Genomic DNA, 18,848 nt, shown 5'->3' with positions numbered 1-18,848 from the left:
TACCTTTTCCACCTAGGGCGACATAATCAGTCCTTTCTAATTTGTTTCTATGTTGACCCAAGCTAACATTCAACCAGAATTAAGTGTTCTCTCCTCCCACAATGCTACCGAGAGAAAGAAGAGAAGGGAGAGAATTAGAGATAATCCAAGGGTAAATCTGGGCTTTCACTGACGAGCCTAGCTAATCGGAGTATCTTCCTAGGGATCTAAATGAGAACATGAACCTGGACACCACCATTCATCAAACACTACCCTGTCGTATATTCAGCAACGCTTGTGAGTGAACCCCACGGCTCCATCATGAAGAGGTCAGAACAGTGGGGTGAGACCTGAACCTAGCAGGCCTCCTGGACATCTTAAAGGAGACTCACTTTGAGTCTGCCAGTAAATGAAATTTTGTTTAGAATGATCTAAATTGATCAGAAACAGCAGCTGTGGAGGCTCACCATCAAGGAGACATTTATTTAGCAGTTAGAATAAAAGAAAGGCTCTGAGGAGAGATGCTGGCTGCGCCTGTCGTCAGAAATGCAATGATCACTCCTAGGGTGCACCCCATCCAGGAGCTCAACTTCAGAAAAAGCAGAACACGCCTCCCTGCCTGGATCCTCAGGAAAGAGCAAATGCCACCTCTGACATTCCTTCTTTCACTCAAGAGCTAAATTTCTAAAAGGGAACTTAACGTTTGGATAAGCTACAGAGCTGGGGCTTCAGAAAATGCTATGTGCCAGGAACACAGGTAAAACTATTTAAGTAAAAAACAAACAACACACACACACACACACACACACACACACACACACACAAGTAAATTAATGGTGGAAGCCTGGCCCAGCTCTACGGGAGGCACAGGGGTGGCTGCTGCCAGGGCTCCTGCTGCTTAAAGGGAAATTTGGTGCCCAAATCCTAGGAGATGACAGCTCTACCCTACACTGCACAGGAGATCCCACCTATGTGAAGATGGGAGGTGGGGTGGTGGGGCTGGGTGTCAGTCCTGAACCACTGAATTTTAGGAAGCGCACATGAACAAATTCAATTTTATATGGGACCTGGGTAAAAACAAAAATTAGTCTGTTACTCATCTTGAGCCTAAACCTGCCCTTCTGTGGCCTCCACCCCTGGCAATAATTCTACCAGCCAGCACATCTCATTCCCCCCTCCCATCATAGCCGTTTGCAGCTCTGAAGGCAGCCTTCCCTTCCTTCCAAGTCTTCCCTCCATCCTGAACTCCCCATATTTTCCTCAGATGTCAGGGAGGCGGAGCAGGGAGACTCTGCTGGCTTCCGGACGGAGTGAGCTTCCTTCCCACGGGCTAGGGAAGTGAACATCCAGCCACCAGGACGGGGGCTGGAGAGGGGCCCCTGGGTGAGGCTGGCCCAGCAGGCTCTTCACTCAAGTTCTTTCTTTGGAGAGCATTGCAGGGAGGAGGGTGATGGGTGGCAATAACCAATTTAGGCCTCACAGTTCACACTTGGAGATGGAACCCATTCGTTGGTAGTAAAATCAATTTAATGGGCCACAGATGGCATTTTAAAAGGAAAAAACAACAGAAAACTTCATAGTACGTCTGCATTTCCTATTGTTTTATGAAATGTTTGCTTCGGTAATTTACATATACTTGTATAATGAATCAAAAAATATTTTTACTGTGGGGTTGTGATTTAAAAACCTCACTGTACACATGTATATACACACACCATATATACATGTGTGTGTATACATACACATATACACATATACACATATACATACACACACATATACACACACATACACACATATATGACCCATCATGCCATTTTTAAAGTATTCCTTGAATAGAACTTGATATTTAGGGATGGCTCGGGGTCATCTCAAACACATACTCTTACAGACTCTGTCACCACTTTGTGTCCGTGGGCTTATGAACTGACCTGCCAGGGTGAGCGTTACTACACTATCCCTCAGTCCGCCCGAGTAAGGCCATTACGGGGGAAAACTCACACCGTGTGCGCTCCCATGGTTGCCCAATGAATCACGACGGCATCTCTCACACTGGCTTAAAATTTAACTTCACCGTAAACACAGTCAAATCAACAGGGTCTGCTGTTGTAGATGGAAGAGGTGCACAAAGAAGGCAAAACAGAGTAACAGACTAATATTTGGCCTTTAAACACATTCAAAGTGAAAATGTGATCATGCGACTACCATAAGAAAAAGAAAGGGGAAAACCAGGGCAACATCCTGCAGCTGAGTTAACATCGCCTCCTTGGTGGCGGTCTCCTGGCCACAGTGAGCAGAGCAGGATTCAATATTCCTGAACATCCATTCACTGCTTTTCCGGGTGGAAAAGTTTCCCTCCCTAAGCAAAATAAAAGTATCAATAATAAAAGGGCTTAATGTAGCCACGGGGGAAAGCAGAGGCATGGCTGAGTTCCTATAGTACCTGTTCAAACAGCGACTACGTTCCTGTGCCCGCCCCCTCCATTCCAAACACTGTTCCAGCCCGCAAAGCCCACGCGCCAGCACAAGGCTGGGCCAGACACCAAGTCCTGAGGGGTAAACAACTCCTATCGGCCCTCTTTCCCTTATCTGGGTCCCATATTGTCTACACTGGCTGATTCACTGAGGAAAGACCTGGCCCAACTAGCTCTCCTTTCCAGCTCCTACCAGCTGGGGGTCGGACAGAGAATTCTTAAGAGACCTCCTGTTACCCTAAAGAGCCTCGATTCTAAAGCCCTTGGAGACACCATGCTACTTGACCTGCAGGTGACTGTTTTACAAACTCGTCTTCCAAACCCTGTCCGCGTTAGTAGAAAGGGACTTCATTCTCTGAACACAGGAGCTCAACAGGCAGGAGAGGCGGGGGTGGTGGGGGAGGCAGGAGGCAGATGGGCGTGCCCTGGGGATCACAAGTCAGGACGGGAGAGAAGTGGGCCCGAGACTGAGAACGAATTGGCCAATTAAAATTTCAACCTGTGTACCCTGATTTTTAATTGGATCATAATGATTGGCGCAGTTATACCCAAAGAAAGTATTTGGCCACAGTGATAAAATAAAGACTACATTTTTAGTGATTACTCATTTTTATATACTAAATAGAAAACTTTAGAAAAATGTCATTACCTGGTTTGTTCTTGTTGCAGTGTGTTGGGATCAGGTATAAAAAATCTTACTCGAAAATGCAGGGTACAGGGGAAACCTCCTACAACAGTTTTCAAAAACAAATTAAATTTTCCCTTTAAAAAAAGTCAATGTATGTAAGCGGGCTGCTCTTCCATAAGTGGTGCATTTTTCACTAGACCACGGCTTTTCCATCAATAAAAGCATTCATTTCAAAAAAAAGGAGTGCACAAGTTAACTGATTGCTCAGAAATTGTCACATCTACGAGAAGTAAAATATTTTTGCAGCATCAGCACACAATAAGGCATTATCTACTTATTACAGGCTTAACTTAGAGCTGTGTTCAAACAGTGCACTCCAATATCCATATTAGAAATTCGAAGAATCCTTTTAAATCAGCAAATTATACAAATTCACAAAGAATGCTATCTCCTATATATAGTGATTTTATACTTTGCAAACATTTTCACATACATTCTCGATTTTAACACCATCATGAGTATGAGTAGGTGAGGCTGCTACTGGTAGCATCCTTTTATGTATAAGCAACAGGGTGACAGGTGTGGCTTGTCTTAGGTCACACAGCTGATCACAAAACCAGAATTATAGCACTGGGGTTCCTGATTCTGCCATGCCACATTTCAAAAACATTTTTGTACTAAAAAAGGTCATTCTTCTCATGCAAAGTGAATTCCAAAAGTGATTAATATACTAGCAAATATTACATAGTTACCATACTCAACTATGGCTTTATGCGACAATACCAAGAGTCAAACCACTTGTATGAATGAAACAGCCCATTTCTTTTGCTAGCTATAGCAATAGGAGAGTACCAGACGGTGTTGCTAAGATCGGTGTTCTTAATGTCTATCTCTCTCCTCTCCCTTACTCAGTCAATAGCCATTGATCCTATCTAAGCGCTTAGCGCTTACTTGCTCTCTGAACCTCAAGCCTTCTCTTCTCCACCAGGCTCCTCTCACTCACCTCCTCTCCCTTAATTCATTCTGGGCTCCACCCTTCCCGCTCTTTAGTAGCATCTCTCTGTACCACTGGCTTGTGTCAAAGACTAATTGGTGTGTGTGCACCCATGAATGGACCTCAGTACAGGTGCCTGGGTACCAGGGTGGGTGGTGCTGTTAACTCCAGGTCCAGGCTGACCCCCTGCACATCCTAACTGGGGGTTAACCTGCACTGGGACCCACCCATGGTTGATGAGCTATATGTTATACTTGTGACATCACCTACCTAGGCCTTCGTTTCCAGAGATTGGAATTACGCTGTTGGAAAGGACTAGGTGTGTGTCTGTCTCTTTTCCACCCTGCCTCTCACATGGGGCTAAGAAAGACCATCTTCCTTCCTTTGTGAAAAGAAAGTGGGCTCCCTGGATCTTGGCTGCTTTCATCTTTCCCTGTCTTGCTCACAGCTGGTGAGGACCCTCGGACACTAGGCTGGAAACACCTCGCTCATGTCACCTGGACCACCTGGAATACAGGTGCCTGATGTTACAGGCATGCTGACGATCGGAGGGGAGAACTGGGCCATGATGCACTAACACTGAGTGTTCAAGTGAAATGAGAGGTCACACCCACCTTTTAACTGCTTCCTGATGGGTTTGCTTGATTCCAGCCATCTCTGCCGGGTAAGAAAATATAAGATATAAAACCAAACTGTGCAGAAGTCTAGCACATCTGAAAGGGATGGTACTCACGGGAGAGTCCACTGATTCATCGCCATGCTGCAAACCAAAATATTCCTTCTCAGTCACGCACAAGTGGTTGAATGCCATATCCAGAAGAACTTGACCGGTATCTTGTTTCTAGAAAAAAACCCAAAAAAACATCGAGCGGGCAACATTTTAAAACGAATTAAGAATTGGTAGTTAAAAATCTTTATTGTAGGGAAAAGCAGTTAAAACATTCACAGAGATTTTATGTGCACATGATAAGAAATGTTTCACATTAAGAAGCCACATGGTACATATGGGAAGTAGGCTAAGAAAAATGACATAAGAAGACAGTACCGTTTAATTTTGTAAGACTTCTTGCTTCCCCTTAGCTGAGATTCCCAAGCGACAAGGACTAAATTGGAAAACTCGGCAATCACAGTCAGAGCGGCTCTCGGTGACCCACCCTCGGATTATCCCCAGCACAACACTAATCCCACACGGGCTTCCGTCGGTTCCCCGGGAGGCACGGGACGTGCGCACGGGAAGAAAAAACTCTCTGACCACGTGAAGGAAGAGAGCTAAGAATACTCAAATGACACCCCAAATCCCCTCAAACTGATCTGGCATGTGACGCCCTGGGGCATTATCTGCCTCACTGCTCCTCGCCATCTGAAGTGAGGAGCCAGCGGCGACATTCAGCCGCAGGGCACATCCAGAGCGGGACTCAGCCACCTTCGCTGCTTAGAGCTGACGGAGCAGCACGAGCTGAGCACGGGGACGGAGGCGCAGGAAGTGCCCCTTTCTTCCCTCCCGAGAGGCCAGCCGTGGAAGCAGCGACTGTCCCACGGCGTGTCGAACGCTGCCGTGTGCCGTGAATGCTCAGGGCACAGTGAGCACACAAGAGGACACACACGAATGTTCCACTCGACCTGGGGACGAGCGGAGGCAACCCCTGACCTGGGTCTGGGAGGGTGACAGGGCCGAGTGAGTGACACCCCTTCCCTCCAGGTGCAGGAGCTGAGAAAAGCCATTTCCAGCAGGTGGCCCGGCACAAAGGCCCAGGGGTGGGAAACAGCGTGGGGTGTTTGGGGAACGGCAAATTCTACTCTAACGGGCTGACTTCTCAGGAACCTTTTGAACCAAGCCATTTACCTTAAGGACAATTTGAGTCAGAAATAGACCTCGAGAAGCAAAGGCAGCTCTTTTTTTTTTGAGTGCAGATAATGTACCTGAAAATAGGTCACAGTGACCAGGACAAAGACGTTAGGTAACTGTCAGGCCCCTTCCCACAGCCTCTTCTTCGGCAGGGTCTCCTGCTGTTTGATCTGAAGTGTGTGAACACGAGACACGCCCAGTGCCTGCACACATCCCCTTTCCTTGCCCGAGGGTCCTGCACCTGCCACTCCCTCTGGCCAGGACACATCTCCATCACAAGGGAATCGTGACAGTGTGGAAAAGACAACCTGGTCCATATTCCAAACTGTGAGATTCTCTCCCCCTGTATTATGAAACGATCCCTCGATGTGTTAAAGAGCTACCTGCTCCTTTTGTTGAAGTGATTATTTCTATGCCTTTATATTTCATATATTATTAACAACTATAAACTACTGAACACCTACAAAGAGCCAGACATGATAATACTATGTGCACTTTTTAATACAATGTCTCATCTCTGCAGCACCTTCACAAAGTCATCACCAGCATCCCCTTTGCTGATAAGCAGAGAGGCCCCGGGATACTCTGTCTTGTGCCATCAGCTGGTGGATGGTCTGACCACCTGACTCAGGTCCGCTTAATGCCAAAGCCTGCGTCTTCCCACCACACCGCCTCTCCCTCCTCTGGAGCACGTAACTCGCCCATTCCAGCATCTATTGTGCACAACTCGCCCAGTTCTCAAAGGAAATTGAAATATGATAAAGGACACATTTATAATAAGAACAAGCCTCCCAGCCCAGTCCCCATCCCATGAGAGGTCATCAGTCAGTGACCGGCGTGTTCCCTGGGCTGGGCTAAGGACAACCGATGTCCAGGTCAGCTTCCCGGATGATGCCCACTCCTGGTCAAAACGATCCGGGCTGAAGGGTCTGAATGGGACAGCGCAAACAATCCCCACGAGTAGAAAAACAGAAGGCGCTGGAGACTGTAAGCTGCCAGCAGGCCCTCAAATTCAAGCTCAACGTGAGAAAGCTTTGGCCAGGCTGCTGGAAGTGTTTGGAACCAGCACTGGGAGCAGTGTGATGATGACAAAGAAATTCGCGGCTCAGAATGACGGGGCACCTCCTGGACGCCAGGCTCTGCTCTAAGGCTTATGTGATCCCTGCTCTGGGTGGGGGCTTTCCCTGTGCCCACCTACAGGGCTCACCACCCTCCTGAAACACGTTCCTGCCTGGGATTCACAGACTCTTGCTCTTGGTCTCCGCCTCCCTCCCTGGATAGTCCTCTGTCTCCTTTAAGCTCCTTTCTCATCTCTCCACCCTTTAAGCATCGAACCTCCTTCGTATCTCCCGTCTACTCACTTCTCAGGGATTCTCATTCAGGTCCACAGCTTCACATACTGCCCATCCTGGTAATGCCCACACATATATCCCAGCCCAGCCCCTGCTGTTAAACTTCCGACTCATGTATTTACTACCAATGTCTACATTCCCTCGTAGGGGAGTAACTGGCATCTCGAACCCAACAGTTCTGGTTACAGTAACAGACCTGGTCACTTCTGCTCCCCTCGCTGCTTTTCTCATCTCTGTAACTGCAACTCTGTCCTGCCGACTGCTCCGGCCAAAAACCCTGGAGTCACCTTGAGGCTTCTTCCACATCCCAAATCCCATCTGTCAGCAAGTCCCACTGGCTCCACCTTCAAAATATTTCCGGACTTGGTTTACTCAGCCACCTCCACACCACCACCCTGTCCAATCATCATCTCTCCCCTGGACTGTTATAGTCTCTCAGCCCTTGGTCCCAGTCTACTGTCAACAGAGCATCCAGAGTGATATCTGAGTCAGATCATGTCAGTCTCTGCCCAAACCCAGCAATGCTTTCTGTCTCACTCAGAATAAACTCAGTGCCCTCAGAGTGACCTACAAGGCTCTGCACCAGCCTCCCACCCCAACTGCCCTGTTATCTCTCTGGCCTCTCTAGCCACTCTCCCCGCCTATTCAGCTCCTAACACACTGGCCTGCACATACTGTGCCACAACCACACTAACCAGGATTCTGCCCCAGGGCCTTTGCACTGCTGTTTCTTCTACCTGGAATGTGCTTCCTCCAGAGAACAGGATTCTTTCCCTCACTTCCTTTAGGTGAGGTCTTCCCTGATGATGCCTATAACATGATAACCGCACTCCCTTGTCCTTCCTTGGCACTCTCTCCGTCCCCTTACTTTGCTTTATGTTTCGTCTAAGTACATAATACCATTGACACAGTATACATTTGTCTATGGTCCAGTTCCTCTCCAGGATTTTGCTCTGCTTTGCTCACTGCCGCATCCTTTGTACCCAGAACAAAGCCTGGCACATAGTAGGTGCTCAGTAAATGTCTGTTAAGTAAACATTCATGTTCTTGTCAGGAAGGTGCATGGCTGAGGAATAGCTCCAGATCAACAACATAAATGTTAACAAAGGAGTCAGATATAAATTAACTGTAAGTTTACAGCAACTAGAAGAGATACTTGTAACCTTTCAGAGCTGGTTCAATCACAAAATTCTATGGATGACAATGTTAAAAGGAAACAGAAGATAGGACAAAGTTCAGTGAACCAAAGCAGCTGCTTTTCAAGGGAGGTATGTATGACCTTGACAAAAAGCCCCTAAATCAGTGGTTTTCCAAACTCCAATGTGCATCGGGATTGCTTGGGGAGCTGTTAAAATGCAGAGTCTCAGGACTGGCTACCAGAGAGCATGTTTCAAACACCCAGGTAGAACGAGGGATTTCTATTTCTAACACGTATCCCGGGGGTTCTGATGTATTCTAAGAAATATTTACAACGACTGTGCCATCCAGAGTACAAAAAGCTACTTACATTTTAATTAAAATAAATTTAGTCCATCAGGTGTTTTTGCCACACTTCAAGTGTTCAATAAAACACTTCGCAGCACTGCAGAAAGTTCTTTCAGACAGTGCCACCCTAGAGATGGTTTTTCTACAAACTGGCTTAAGAAACAGGTCACAGGTGTATGTCCTAGCCCCCTAATTAGATTCTAGAGACAACTAACTAGACAATTACATGCCCTTGCTGGGGGGTGTCCTTCTACTACAATAATGTCCCCACTTGCAAAAGAAAGAGGTCCTGACCTTAGAGGAGTGGCCTGGGGAGCTGTGGAAGTGGATGGGAGAGTTGGGTAGAAAGTTGGGGAATATCTCTCTCTACTGTCCATTTCCACTCTGTCAGGCGAGGGGCCCAAACTCCCATGTCCTTAGTCATCTGTCTGCATCTTGTCCCCTGAAGGGAGACAAGGCAGCTGCCCTAACCCTGGACCAGGAAGGCGAAATTAGCAGCCACCATACTGTGCCCTCACGAAAACTGCGCTCTCCCCTCGCCTGCCCAGCCATCAAGGTCCCTAGTGAGCTGGGCTCAGCAGGAAGCAGGCCTATGGGTGGGGCAGGAGACGCAGGGGTCAGTTTTTGTTCCCTTTACATTCTTGTGGCCTGTAATCACCCTCCAGTTATCTTCTCATCCCCCACCTTCTCTTTCTGATATCTTTCCTTGCACACTGAACTTTCCAGGCTGGGGCAGATGCTGGCAGCCAGCCCAGGATTGGGGTTGACCCCTTGAGGACTGGCCAGAGGATGGGAGAGACAGGCAAAGGTCATGAGCCTGTGTGGTAACTGGGGTGGGGCGGGGCAGCAGGGACTCTTCACAAATCTTACTGCTGACCTGGGACACTGGAGACCTCATTCCTAACCCTGCCTCTGCCTCAGGCTTGAAGCCAGGCCTTCATCCTGCCACCTGTGAGGCTGACCGGCTCACTACCCTCCAGACAGGACCCACCCATTTGCACATTTAATTAGCACCTGCTGTGCGCCCAGCCCTGTGCCTGGTACAGGGGAAATGACATTATTCTTGTCCTCCAGGATCTCACAGTTTAGAGAGAGACATGTAGCCCAGTAAATACAACTGCTGTTTGTGCAATGACATGGGCCCTAATAAGGCATATACAGGGACCCTAACTGGAGAACCAGCTCAGGAAGGTGACAAAGACTTCACAGAAGAAGTAACATCTAAGAATCATACAAGTTCATGTCACAAAGGAGAGGGGGAAAGACACTCCAGGTGGAAGTGAGAATGTGGGCATAATTTTTAAAAAATTGATTTTAGAGAGAAGAAGGGGAAGAGGGAGAGTGAGAGAGAGAAACATCAGTATGAGAGAGAAACATTAATTGGTTGCCCCCTGCACCCCAAACCCGCACACACCCCGAACCAGCAACCTGGGTATGTGACCTGACTGGGAATTGAACCCGACACCTTTTAGTGTATGGGTTGATGCTCCAACTGAACACACCAGCCAGGGCGTGGACATAGTTGTTAAGGATATTTTCAGTCCAATCTCAACATACAAGACCTGAGATCTCAAGCTTTCATTTTACAATAGTTTTCATTGCTTGGTTTATAAGACGAAGAAAAAATTATTTCTTAGGGGCATGAACTCAGAAAAAGTTAAATTTGGAGAACTTACATTAACTTTAAAGGTCTGTACCAAGCCATCTAAAAAGCGGATGCTGCACACGACTTCAGATCGAGTTTTCTCCTTGGGTAATTCTGAGGTACGGATGTTATTAATTCTTCCACCAAACGCGCGTAATCGGGAGGTCATAACTATCGTTGAATGACCTGCAACACAAGATATTCCCGTTAGCTCTCTGACACGAAAATTAACAGTTACGAGCAAATGCACCTGACAGCCTACCCACCCCTCACCTGTCTGCTCTGATCTTCACCATGAGGACCTCACGAATAATGAGAGCTGGATAAAAGATCATGCTTCTGTTTGAGTCTGACTGCTAAGAAGCTCTAAGCAAAACTTATTGTTAAATTATAACGTGTTCATAGGACTACATGGCTTGTTTGTGTGTTTTATTATCTCCCTGGTTTAAATCTTCTGATATATAAATATATTTCCCAGGCTTTAAATTTACTTACGTTTTACTATTTTATATATTTGTGTACCCTATCCCTAAAGTTTTACAGAACTACATGTGATATAAAAATGATCTGAAGCCCGGCCACTGTGGCTAAGTGGTTGAGAGTCGATCCATGAACCACAAGATCACGGTTTGATTCCCAGTCAGGGCACATGCCCCGGTTTCAGCCTCAATCCCCAGTGGAGGGCCGTGCAGAGGGAGCGAATTGAGGATTCTCTCCCAGCGTTGATGTTTCTCTCTCTCTCTCCCTCTCTTTTCCTCTCTCTGAAATCAACAAAAACATATTTTTAAAAAATGACTTAAAATATGAAGACATTTATCGATAAATTAGATATTAAAATTAAGAACTTCTATTCATTAAAAGACATGATTTAAAAGAGTAAAAAGGCAACCCACAGCAATATATGCAATATGTATATTTACAAATATATAAAAAGCTCCTATAAATAAGAAATAACAAACCAACGACCTGTTAGAATACAGGAGTGCCACTAGTTGTCTGAGAAATGCAAATTAAAACCACAAAGCAGTAGTACTGCATACCCACCAGAATGGCTACAATGAAATCTGACAAAACCAAGCGTTGACCAGGGTGTGGAGCACCCGGAACTCTCATGCACTGCTCGTGAGTACACTCTGGTTGGCTGGGCAGAAGAGCCGATAGAGAGGAAGGACGTAAGAGCAACCGAATTTAATGTTCCCTTTTATTAATTCTCTGCAAACTTTCTATAATGAACTGGGCCTTTGCACATGCTGTTCCTTCTGCCTGAAAGCTACTCCTGCTTTTTACTTGATTAACTCCTACGCGCACCTCAGTGCTCAGCACAGCATCACTTCCTCAGGGAAGCCTTCCCGGTGTCCCTGGCCACTCACTTGTGTTACAGGCTCTCCTCTACAGTGCTCATCGTAATTTCACATTTATAACTAATGATGTGATTATTTAACATTTATTTCTCCCACTTAGAGTAAGCGTCATGAGGATAGGAACCAGGTCCGGTTTTGCTCACTGTATCTCCAACACTTAGGTCTGGGAGGCAGTCAATGAATTTCTGAATGAATCAATGAATGAAAAGCAGAGTAGGGTGAAACATGAAGCCAAGATTTACAGTGTGGGAAAAACAGCAGTCCAACATGACAGACAAACTTGTGTTGGTGGGAGCAAGCAGGAAGGATGGAATGGGGGCTTCGATTAGAATGCAGCATGGGGGTGTCCCAGAGACCAGTGCTCCTCACACTGCAACGAGCATAGATGGCCTTGCTGGGGGATCTTAACGTACAGACTCGGATTCAAGTAGGTCTGGGTGGGGCCCTGAAGTCTGCATTTCTTGGTCTCCTGGGTGATGCTGAAGCTGCCGATCTGGGGTCCACACAGTGAGGGAAAAGCAGCACCACATGTCAGCGCAGGGTCAGGTTTGGGGATCATCAGCAAGGGGGGGATGAAGACAAGGCAGAATCCAGCCTCGGGGAGCCACAGAGGTCCAGCTCAGTGGCCGGAAGAGAAGACACAAGGGAGAGGAAAGCTGTAGAGAAGACGCATCCAAGAGCAAAGGGTGCCGTGATCCCTTATCCTGTTTGAGGAGCTCCAGGCGCACCTCTTTTCTTCTGTAGGCCGGAATAGGGAATCTCATATTAATAATAAAAAAAAAGTCATGGGACCGGCAGTGGAAGGAAACTTGTTCTGAAACTTATAAGATTCCACCCACCCGACCACCTCCACCAGCTGGCCATCTCCAATGCACATGTCATCAGAAGCAGGAATGCGTTTTCTGAGTGATACCAAAAGTTACCGAAAGACAACAAATGTGTTCGCTCCATAATGCCTTAACCACGCTGAACTAAAAATGTCACATTTATTGCTTTCTCTTTTTCTAAGAATTTCAGGTGGGTTATGACTTTTTAAAAAATATACAATAGAACTATTAGTGGGAGGTGCACATCAGAATCACCTGGGGGGCTTTTAAAAAATATGCCTTCCTGGCCCCATCCACAGACGGTGATTCAGCATCCGGAGGTGGGACACAAAACAACATTCCCTTTGGGACACTCTCAAAGGAAGGGCCAGGCAGTCAAGGGCTGGGGGAGTAGGTTTTCAGGGCACCTCGGGGTGTGCTGGAGACGGTCAGACTTAGCATATAGGCTCTGCAGAATCTGAGCCATTCACTGCGAGGACACTTGTGGGAATCAGGCAGAGCAACAAAAACAGAGAGCTCGTCATAATCATACCATGACTCTGGACAGAAAAAAACCAAAGATCATTTCAAATAGGAGCCGCCAAATGAAAGTCACCTGGACTGAAGTACCACTTGCAGGCACCAATTTTCAAACTGCTCCTCACCCAAGCGGCTCCATATCCCTGGCACCAGCGTGGGTACCAGTGGGTCTTCTGAACTTAACCATAGTTAATGGCTCTCCCTGGAGTAATCATACAGTAGGCCAGTGACCCACTGGAGACACACTCTGTCTTCCTCACATCAATCTCTGTTACATAAAGGATTGAAACTTAATGACAACGTCCTAAGTAGGCACTTCACGAAAGTTGCAGAAATGTTCTTCCCACGACTGTTCCTAAAGCAAACCTCGATAAGAGGAAGCCTGATGATACACAGCCACATAATCAAGCCATGAAGTGTTTTCAGAGTGTCTTGAAATTACATCTTAAACAACCCAGTCAGGACAATGGATGCTGACTAACTGCCCCGCTTCCTGTACCGCGGCAATTGGGGAACTTGGGGTTTCTATGGCTTCCTTTATAAGCCTCTGAATTCTAAACAAAGCCACAACCCAACCAGGAACACTCTGGCCTCTTCAACCGCAAATGATTACAGCTGCAGCTGATGCATTTCACAATATGGAAGCCAAGCTTGCTCTTTGTACTTTTAAAAAAAAAGTCAAACAGTTATGAATCTGTTTTGCACAGTAACAATAAAGGTTCTACTGTGACTATAGTTGATCAAAGATTCTACTTGCAAAACAGAGAGAGGCCACAACTCACGTGTGCAGAGAAGCCCAATAGGTACAGTGAGTGTGAGGGGTAGCACCTGTAAAGTGCCCACATGACGCGGGACACATACTAGGCACTCGATAAAAGGCATTTTATTAAAAATACCAAGCTTCTAATGTCATCAGGTGCTGGCTGTAGATTCTGTATTTTGTAGGCAAGTCTGACTTCAAATACCTTACAAATGTATAAATGTTCCATTTCTTAAAGTTCTATCTGTTTTAGGAAATAGAGTTGTCATAGACGTGAGATAGATGTTTGAGCTTCTCTACAAACTCAACGGACCCAGCAGCAGCAGCAGCAGCAGCCGGGTCCCACAGCCAGCCACAGCCCGGCCATGTGAGACGCCAGAGCCCTGGTGCTCAGGGTTGGGTAACATGGCTTAACCTCTGTCCCCTCTGGGCTCCTCATCTGCCCTGGAGCAGAGACCGGAAGAGGTGATGCTTTATTTCCTAAGGGCCCACACGCTCATCTGGGGAGCTATGTTCTTTCACAAGCCCATGACCACAGACAGAAAGAAGGGGGAGGGGCACACTCTACGCCATCAGGGAAAGTTAGAAAGAGCTCAACCTCATTTCGATCGTTTTAAAAGAAAGGGTTAGGGTTACTTCATACCCTTAAAAATAAATAAATAAACAACTTAGACCCCTTTACTCAAATACAAGTGTGAGTTAAAAAAGAATGGAAGCAAGCAAGCAGTCCTGATGTATAAACGCCTATCTTGTGAGTGAACCACACACACCAACCACAGGTAACTCTACCTGAATCATCAAGCTGACCTGGGCCAATGCTACCACCTAGTGGCCACCGGAGGAAAACAAGCCACCTTCAACCCTTCCTACTTCAAAGGAAACATGGACTGCTTCGCTCCCTTACCACAGTCAGCTTTTTTTCAAAAAACCTCTCTCACAATATATAAGCCCTTCTCCGTAGCTTGATTCCTCCCCCCTTTCCCTAACTTTTCTTCCCTGGTGAACTCAGCAGAGCTCTCTTCTCCTTCCTTTTTTTTTTGGCTATTTATGACCCCTAGCAGCAGATACCTGATCAACTGGAGAGAGACAGTTCTAGCACAGAGAACTAATAAACACTCATGTGCAACCAACCATGCTAGACGGATGAATCATAAAATTAACTGTGCTTCTCGCCAGACACCAATATTTAATAATAAATGTTTTACTTATTTCACTGCTAATATAATACCAATACTGCTTTCTCTTTTTCATTGTAAACGCACAACAGTTAGGCTGCTTCATGGTTTATCCAAGTCTTTGGGGGAGGGGGGAGGCAAACCAGGGCCCTAATAACCACTCACATCACTCACAGCCTGACTGCATACCTACAGGGGAACATAAACGGCACTGTAGGATTGCCGCCTACACCTTCACATTGGACGGCTTCTAGTTCTGGTCTGTTTTAAGGCCAGGCCTTAACGTGTTCCTTGAACTTCTCTGAAGTGGGGTAATTCCCTTCTAAAGTTTACAAACATCTGGGTGGGGATTGATCATTTATCAAACCCTATACGGAGTTAGATCATAGTGTAAGAATGTACACTTTAATAAATTGCTAAAAAAGAAGCAAAAAGAGTGATTAAAATGGGACTTTCTTTTTAACCAGAGACTTAAAACTTTCGTGTAGTTAAGAATCATCTGGGGAGCTTGTTAAAATACAGATTCTTGGCACCACCCATGGAGATTCTGGTTTGGTAAGGACCCAGGAAATTGCATTTTCAAACTTAAGAATTTTTTTCAAGCTTATAGAAAAGCTGCAAGAAAAACAGAACTCCCTCCCCTCCCCCTCGGTCTGGATTCAACTCTCAACACTTCGCCACCACCTTCGCTTTTCTCTCTCTCTCCCGCATCCCTACCCCAGGCTTTTCACTGGACACTTGAAAACTGTAGCTCTCTTAGCATACATCTCCCAAGAACAAGGACACTTTGTAACCACAGTACAGTCACCACACTGAGGCAATTTAACATTGATAAAGCACTTATGTAACATACAGTCCATGTTAAAATCTCGCCCATGGTCCCGATGACGTCTTTTACTTCCTTCCTCCTGATCCAGGCTCTAACCCAGGACCTTGCCTTGCTTTCGCTGTCACACAGAAGCTGCATTTTTAATAAGCACCTGCAGGGGACTGTGATGCAGGGGGTCTAAGCACCTGGCAGTGGAAAACACTCCACCAGATGATCCTCTCCAGGGCTCCTTTCAGCTTTGACCGTCTGAGCCCACAGCTCGGGGCTTGGTTAGGTCAGCGCCCTATGTCAGTTTTCCCGTCTGTATTACAAGTCGATCCCAGGGCTAAACAGAGTTTCTACAGCTTAGCACTTGGTCCTGGAGAAGCACTTGCTGAAGCACTGTAGTAACAGACTCTGCGGTCTATATGTCAGTGCTGGGATTAGCACTGTCGTCACAACAGAGAGGAAGAGAGCCACGTGAAAGTAACGTCAGTGCAGACAGGATTCTCTCCCTTGATATTATATAACCAGATGTCTTGGGTTACACCTTTCACGGACAGCAATTCTGAACAATTCATGATATCCACGTCGTAAAAAAAGACCACAGTGGCTCTGTCACGCACTTCCTCAGAAATGGGTGAGTCAACTACGATTGTCATAAGGAAGAAACCGAAGGAAAAGGAACGTGTGAATTTTTCCTGCTTTATTGGGCTTTGCAAATGTCATTAATGAAACTCAGCCCGATGAGTGAAAAACGAGCGATTTTAACGTTCATTTGTGAAATGCTCCTATATTTTAGAAAACGCTTCTGTAAATTCTAGCTCACTTTATTAATTTTAAACTGTGCAGCTGATAAGCAAATTACCATACAACTGGTGCATGAAATTTAATTTTCCTCATGACTGTAATTTTCATAAATTTACCAATACTATCTTCTGCCATTTTTTCTGCTTATTTGGCTTTTTGTTGTTGTTGCTGCTGATCCTCACCTAAGGATACCTTTTCTCTTGCTGGAAGGGAGGGAGAGAGGGAAAGACAGAGAAAGAGAGAGAGAAACATCAATGTGAGAGAGAGAGACATCGATTGGTTGCCACTCATACTCGCCCCGACGGAGGCGGGGGTGAATCTGCAACCCAGGTATGTGCCCTTGACCGGGAATCGAACCCTTGACCGTTTGGTGCACAGAGCGATGCTCTAACCACTGAGCAACACCAGCCAGGGCATTATTTGAGTTTTTAATTTCCAAAATACAACACTGCATAACAAAGATAAATATACTTACTTTAAAAACTAGATTATAATGTAAACATCACTACTGAATACTTCCTAAATTAGAAAAAAAGTCAGTTCATTAAAGGAGGCATTTTCATATTTATTTCTAATTCAACGGTAAGGCCAATAAACGCATTTGCTCTGAGCCAATAAACCAAAAGATTTTTTTTTTAAAAAGTCTTTATTGATTTCAGAGAGTGGAAGGGAGAGGGGGAGAGAGAGATAGAAACATCAATGATAAGAGAGTCATTGATCGGCTGCCTCCTGCACACCCCCTACTGGAGATCAAGCCTGTAACCCGGGCATGTGCCCTGACCAGGAATTGAAACGAGATCTCCTCGATCCTGGGTTAATGCTCAACCACTGAGCCATACTGGCCGAGCCAAAAGATTAATTTTAAAAAACATCTTTAAAGCTTAAAGCTTGCTAACGAGTGCAATCATACCAACCAACAACGGAAATACTGATACACATGACTTGTTTTTAATTTGGGTATGCATATATAAAAGTACTTAATACCTTTTATTTATTAAAATGCTCCCGTGAATGCATTTATGAAAGGTTTTAACTCTGACTTCACATTATCCCCACCGAAGGGGAGAAAATGCTCACACAGTCATTTTAATAACACAGCTCGATACTCAAGTTATCTTGCAATGACTAACCCTAATACTCCAGAAGTACAATCTGGGAATCAAATCCTTTGTCCCACAGACCCTATAATTTGATCAGGGAACAGGTCTCCAACCAGAGCCCCCAGGAAGCAGGGTGGAGTAATTCGTAGGGTTGGTTTATTCAAGCAGAGCCCCTAATTAGCGCTCTTATTCTCACAGAACTTGAAAATGTCAAATAGTTTTCTTATTAGGGAGTCGGGGTTATTTATAGGTTCGACACCAGGACACTTGCAAAAATAACAAAATAAAAGTTATACTTGATACTGGGAGGATAACAAGAAGGAGCTGTGAGCTCCCTGAAGGGCAAGATAAAGAATGCTGTGGGAGCTGCAGCAGTTTCTGGAAAGAGGTAATGTTGCTATAAAGAGAAACCAACCTCTTATGTTCCATGAGCTGAGTTTTCAGGGTTGGGATGAGAGGCTACGAGGTGACTTAAACACACAGTCCGCTCCAGAGAGATCGGAAAACTCACATCAAACTCGTGAGTATATTAAGTCATCGCCTTTCCCCCCCTTTTTCTTGAAGTATCACATAAAGGGAAAAAGCACAAATTCTAAGAGCACAGCTCTCAAGAAGCCTGGCAGGGGCCCCTCATGTCCCTTTCCAAACACAACTCTTCCCCCAAAGGTGACCCCTCGCCTAACTTTTAACACCATTTTCATGAGATCTTTTTTTCTTTTTAATGTTTAGGAAAAGGTTCTATGATGCAGCGCGAAGCCCTCCCCACATTTCCCAGGCCGGTCTCTCGCAGGCAGGTGCATGCTTCTGGCAGCTTATGTTGCGTGGACTGCAGAGAAATGAGAAGGGCTGTGACTCAGCCTCCCCCCAAGGAGTGTGTCTTTAAACGGTGCCTGGTAAACTTCTCTCATTACCTGCCAGCTTGGTGAACCCAGAAACTTTAGAGGCCTGCAAGCTGGTCTCCCAGGAGAAAAGGGAGACCCGCCAGCCCGAGGAGGAATTGAACGAAACCATGCCGAGGAGGACTTCCAGGGCTCAGCAGCGGACGAGACATCCCCTCGGCCTCCCAGCAACCGGCTGCCTTCCAG

The 18,848-nt window shown here is 46.1% G+C and overlaps 1 protein-coding gene across 4 annotated transcripts in view; it reads right to left on the bottom strand.

Annotated features, from left to right (window-relative positions):
• The window catches only part of PTPN3 (protein tyrosine phosphatase non-receptor type 3), a 127,575-nt gene that overhangs the window by 58,064 nt on the left and 50,663 nt on the right, over window positions 1-18,848 (bottom strand). For 3 of the 4 annotated variants that reach the window (XM_081151333.1, XM_081151334.1, XM_081151336.1), the window contains exons 2-5: window positions 10,435-10,589; window positions 4,809-4,916; window positions 4,690-4,732; window positions 3,103-3,181 (exon numbers count right to left, since the gene is read on the bottom strand). In XM_081151333.1, the coding sequence (XP_081007459.1) occupies window positions 3,103-3,181; window positions 4,690-4,732; window positions 4,809-4,916; window positions 10,435-10,589 (385 nt within the window). The remainder of the gene's footprint in view (window positions 1-3,102; window positions 3,182-4,689; window positions 4,733-4,808; window positions 4,917-10,434; window positions 10,590-18,848) is intronic. The other variant, XM_081151335.1, reaches the window with a different exon arrangement.

The sequence above is a fragment of the Miniopterus schreibersii genome (assembly GCF_964146895.1).
Source record: "Miniopterus schreibersii genome assembly, chromosome: 11".
NCBI lineage: Eukaryota > Metazoa > Chordata > Mammalia > Chiroptera > Miniopteridae > Miniopterus > Miniopterus schreibersii.
Note: the sequence above shows the minus strand (reverse complement) of the source record. Positions and strands in the feature narration are given on the sequence as shown.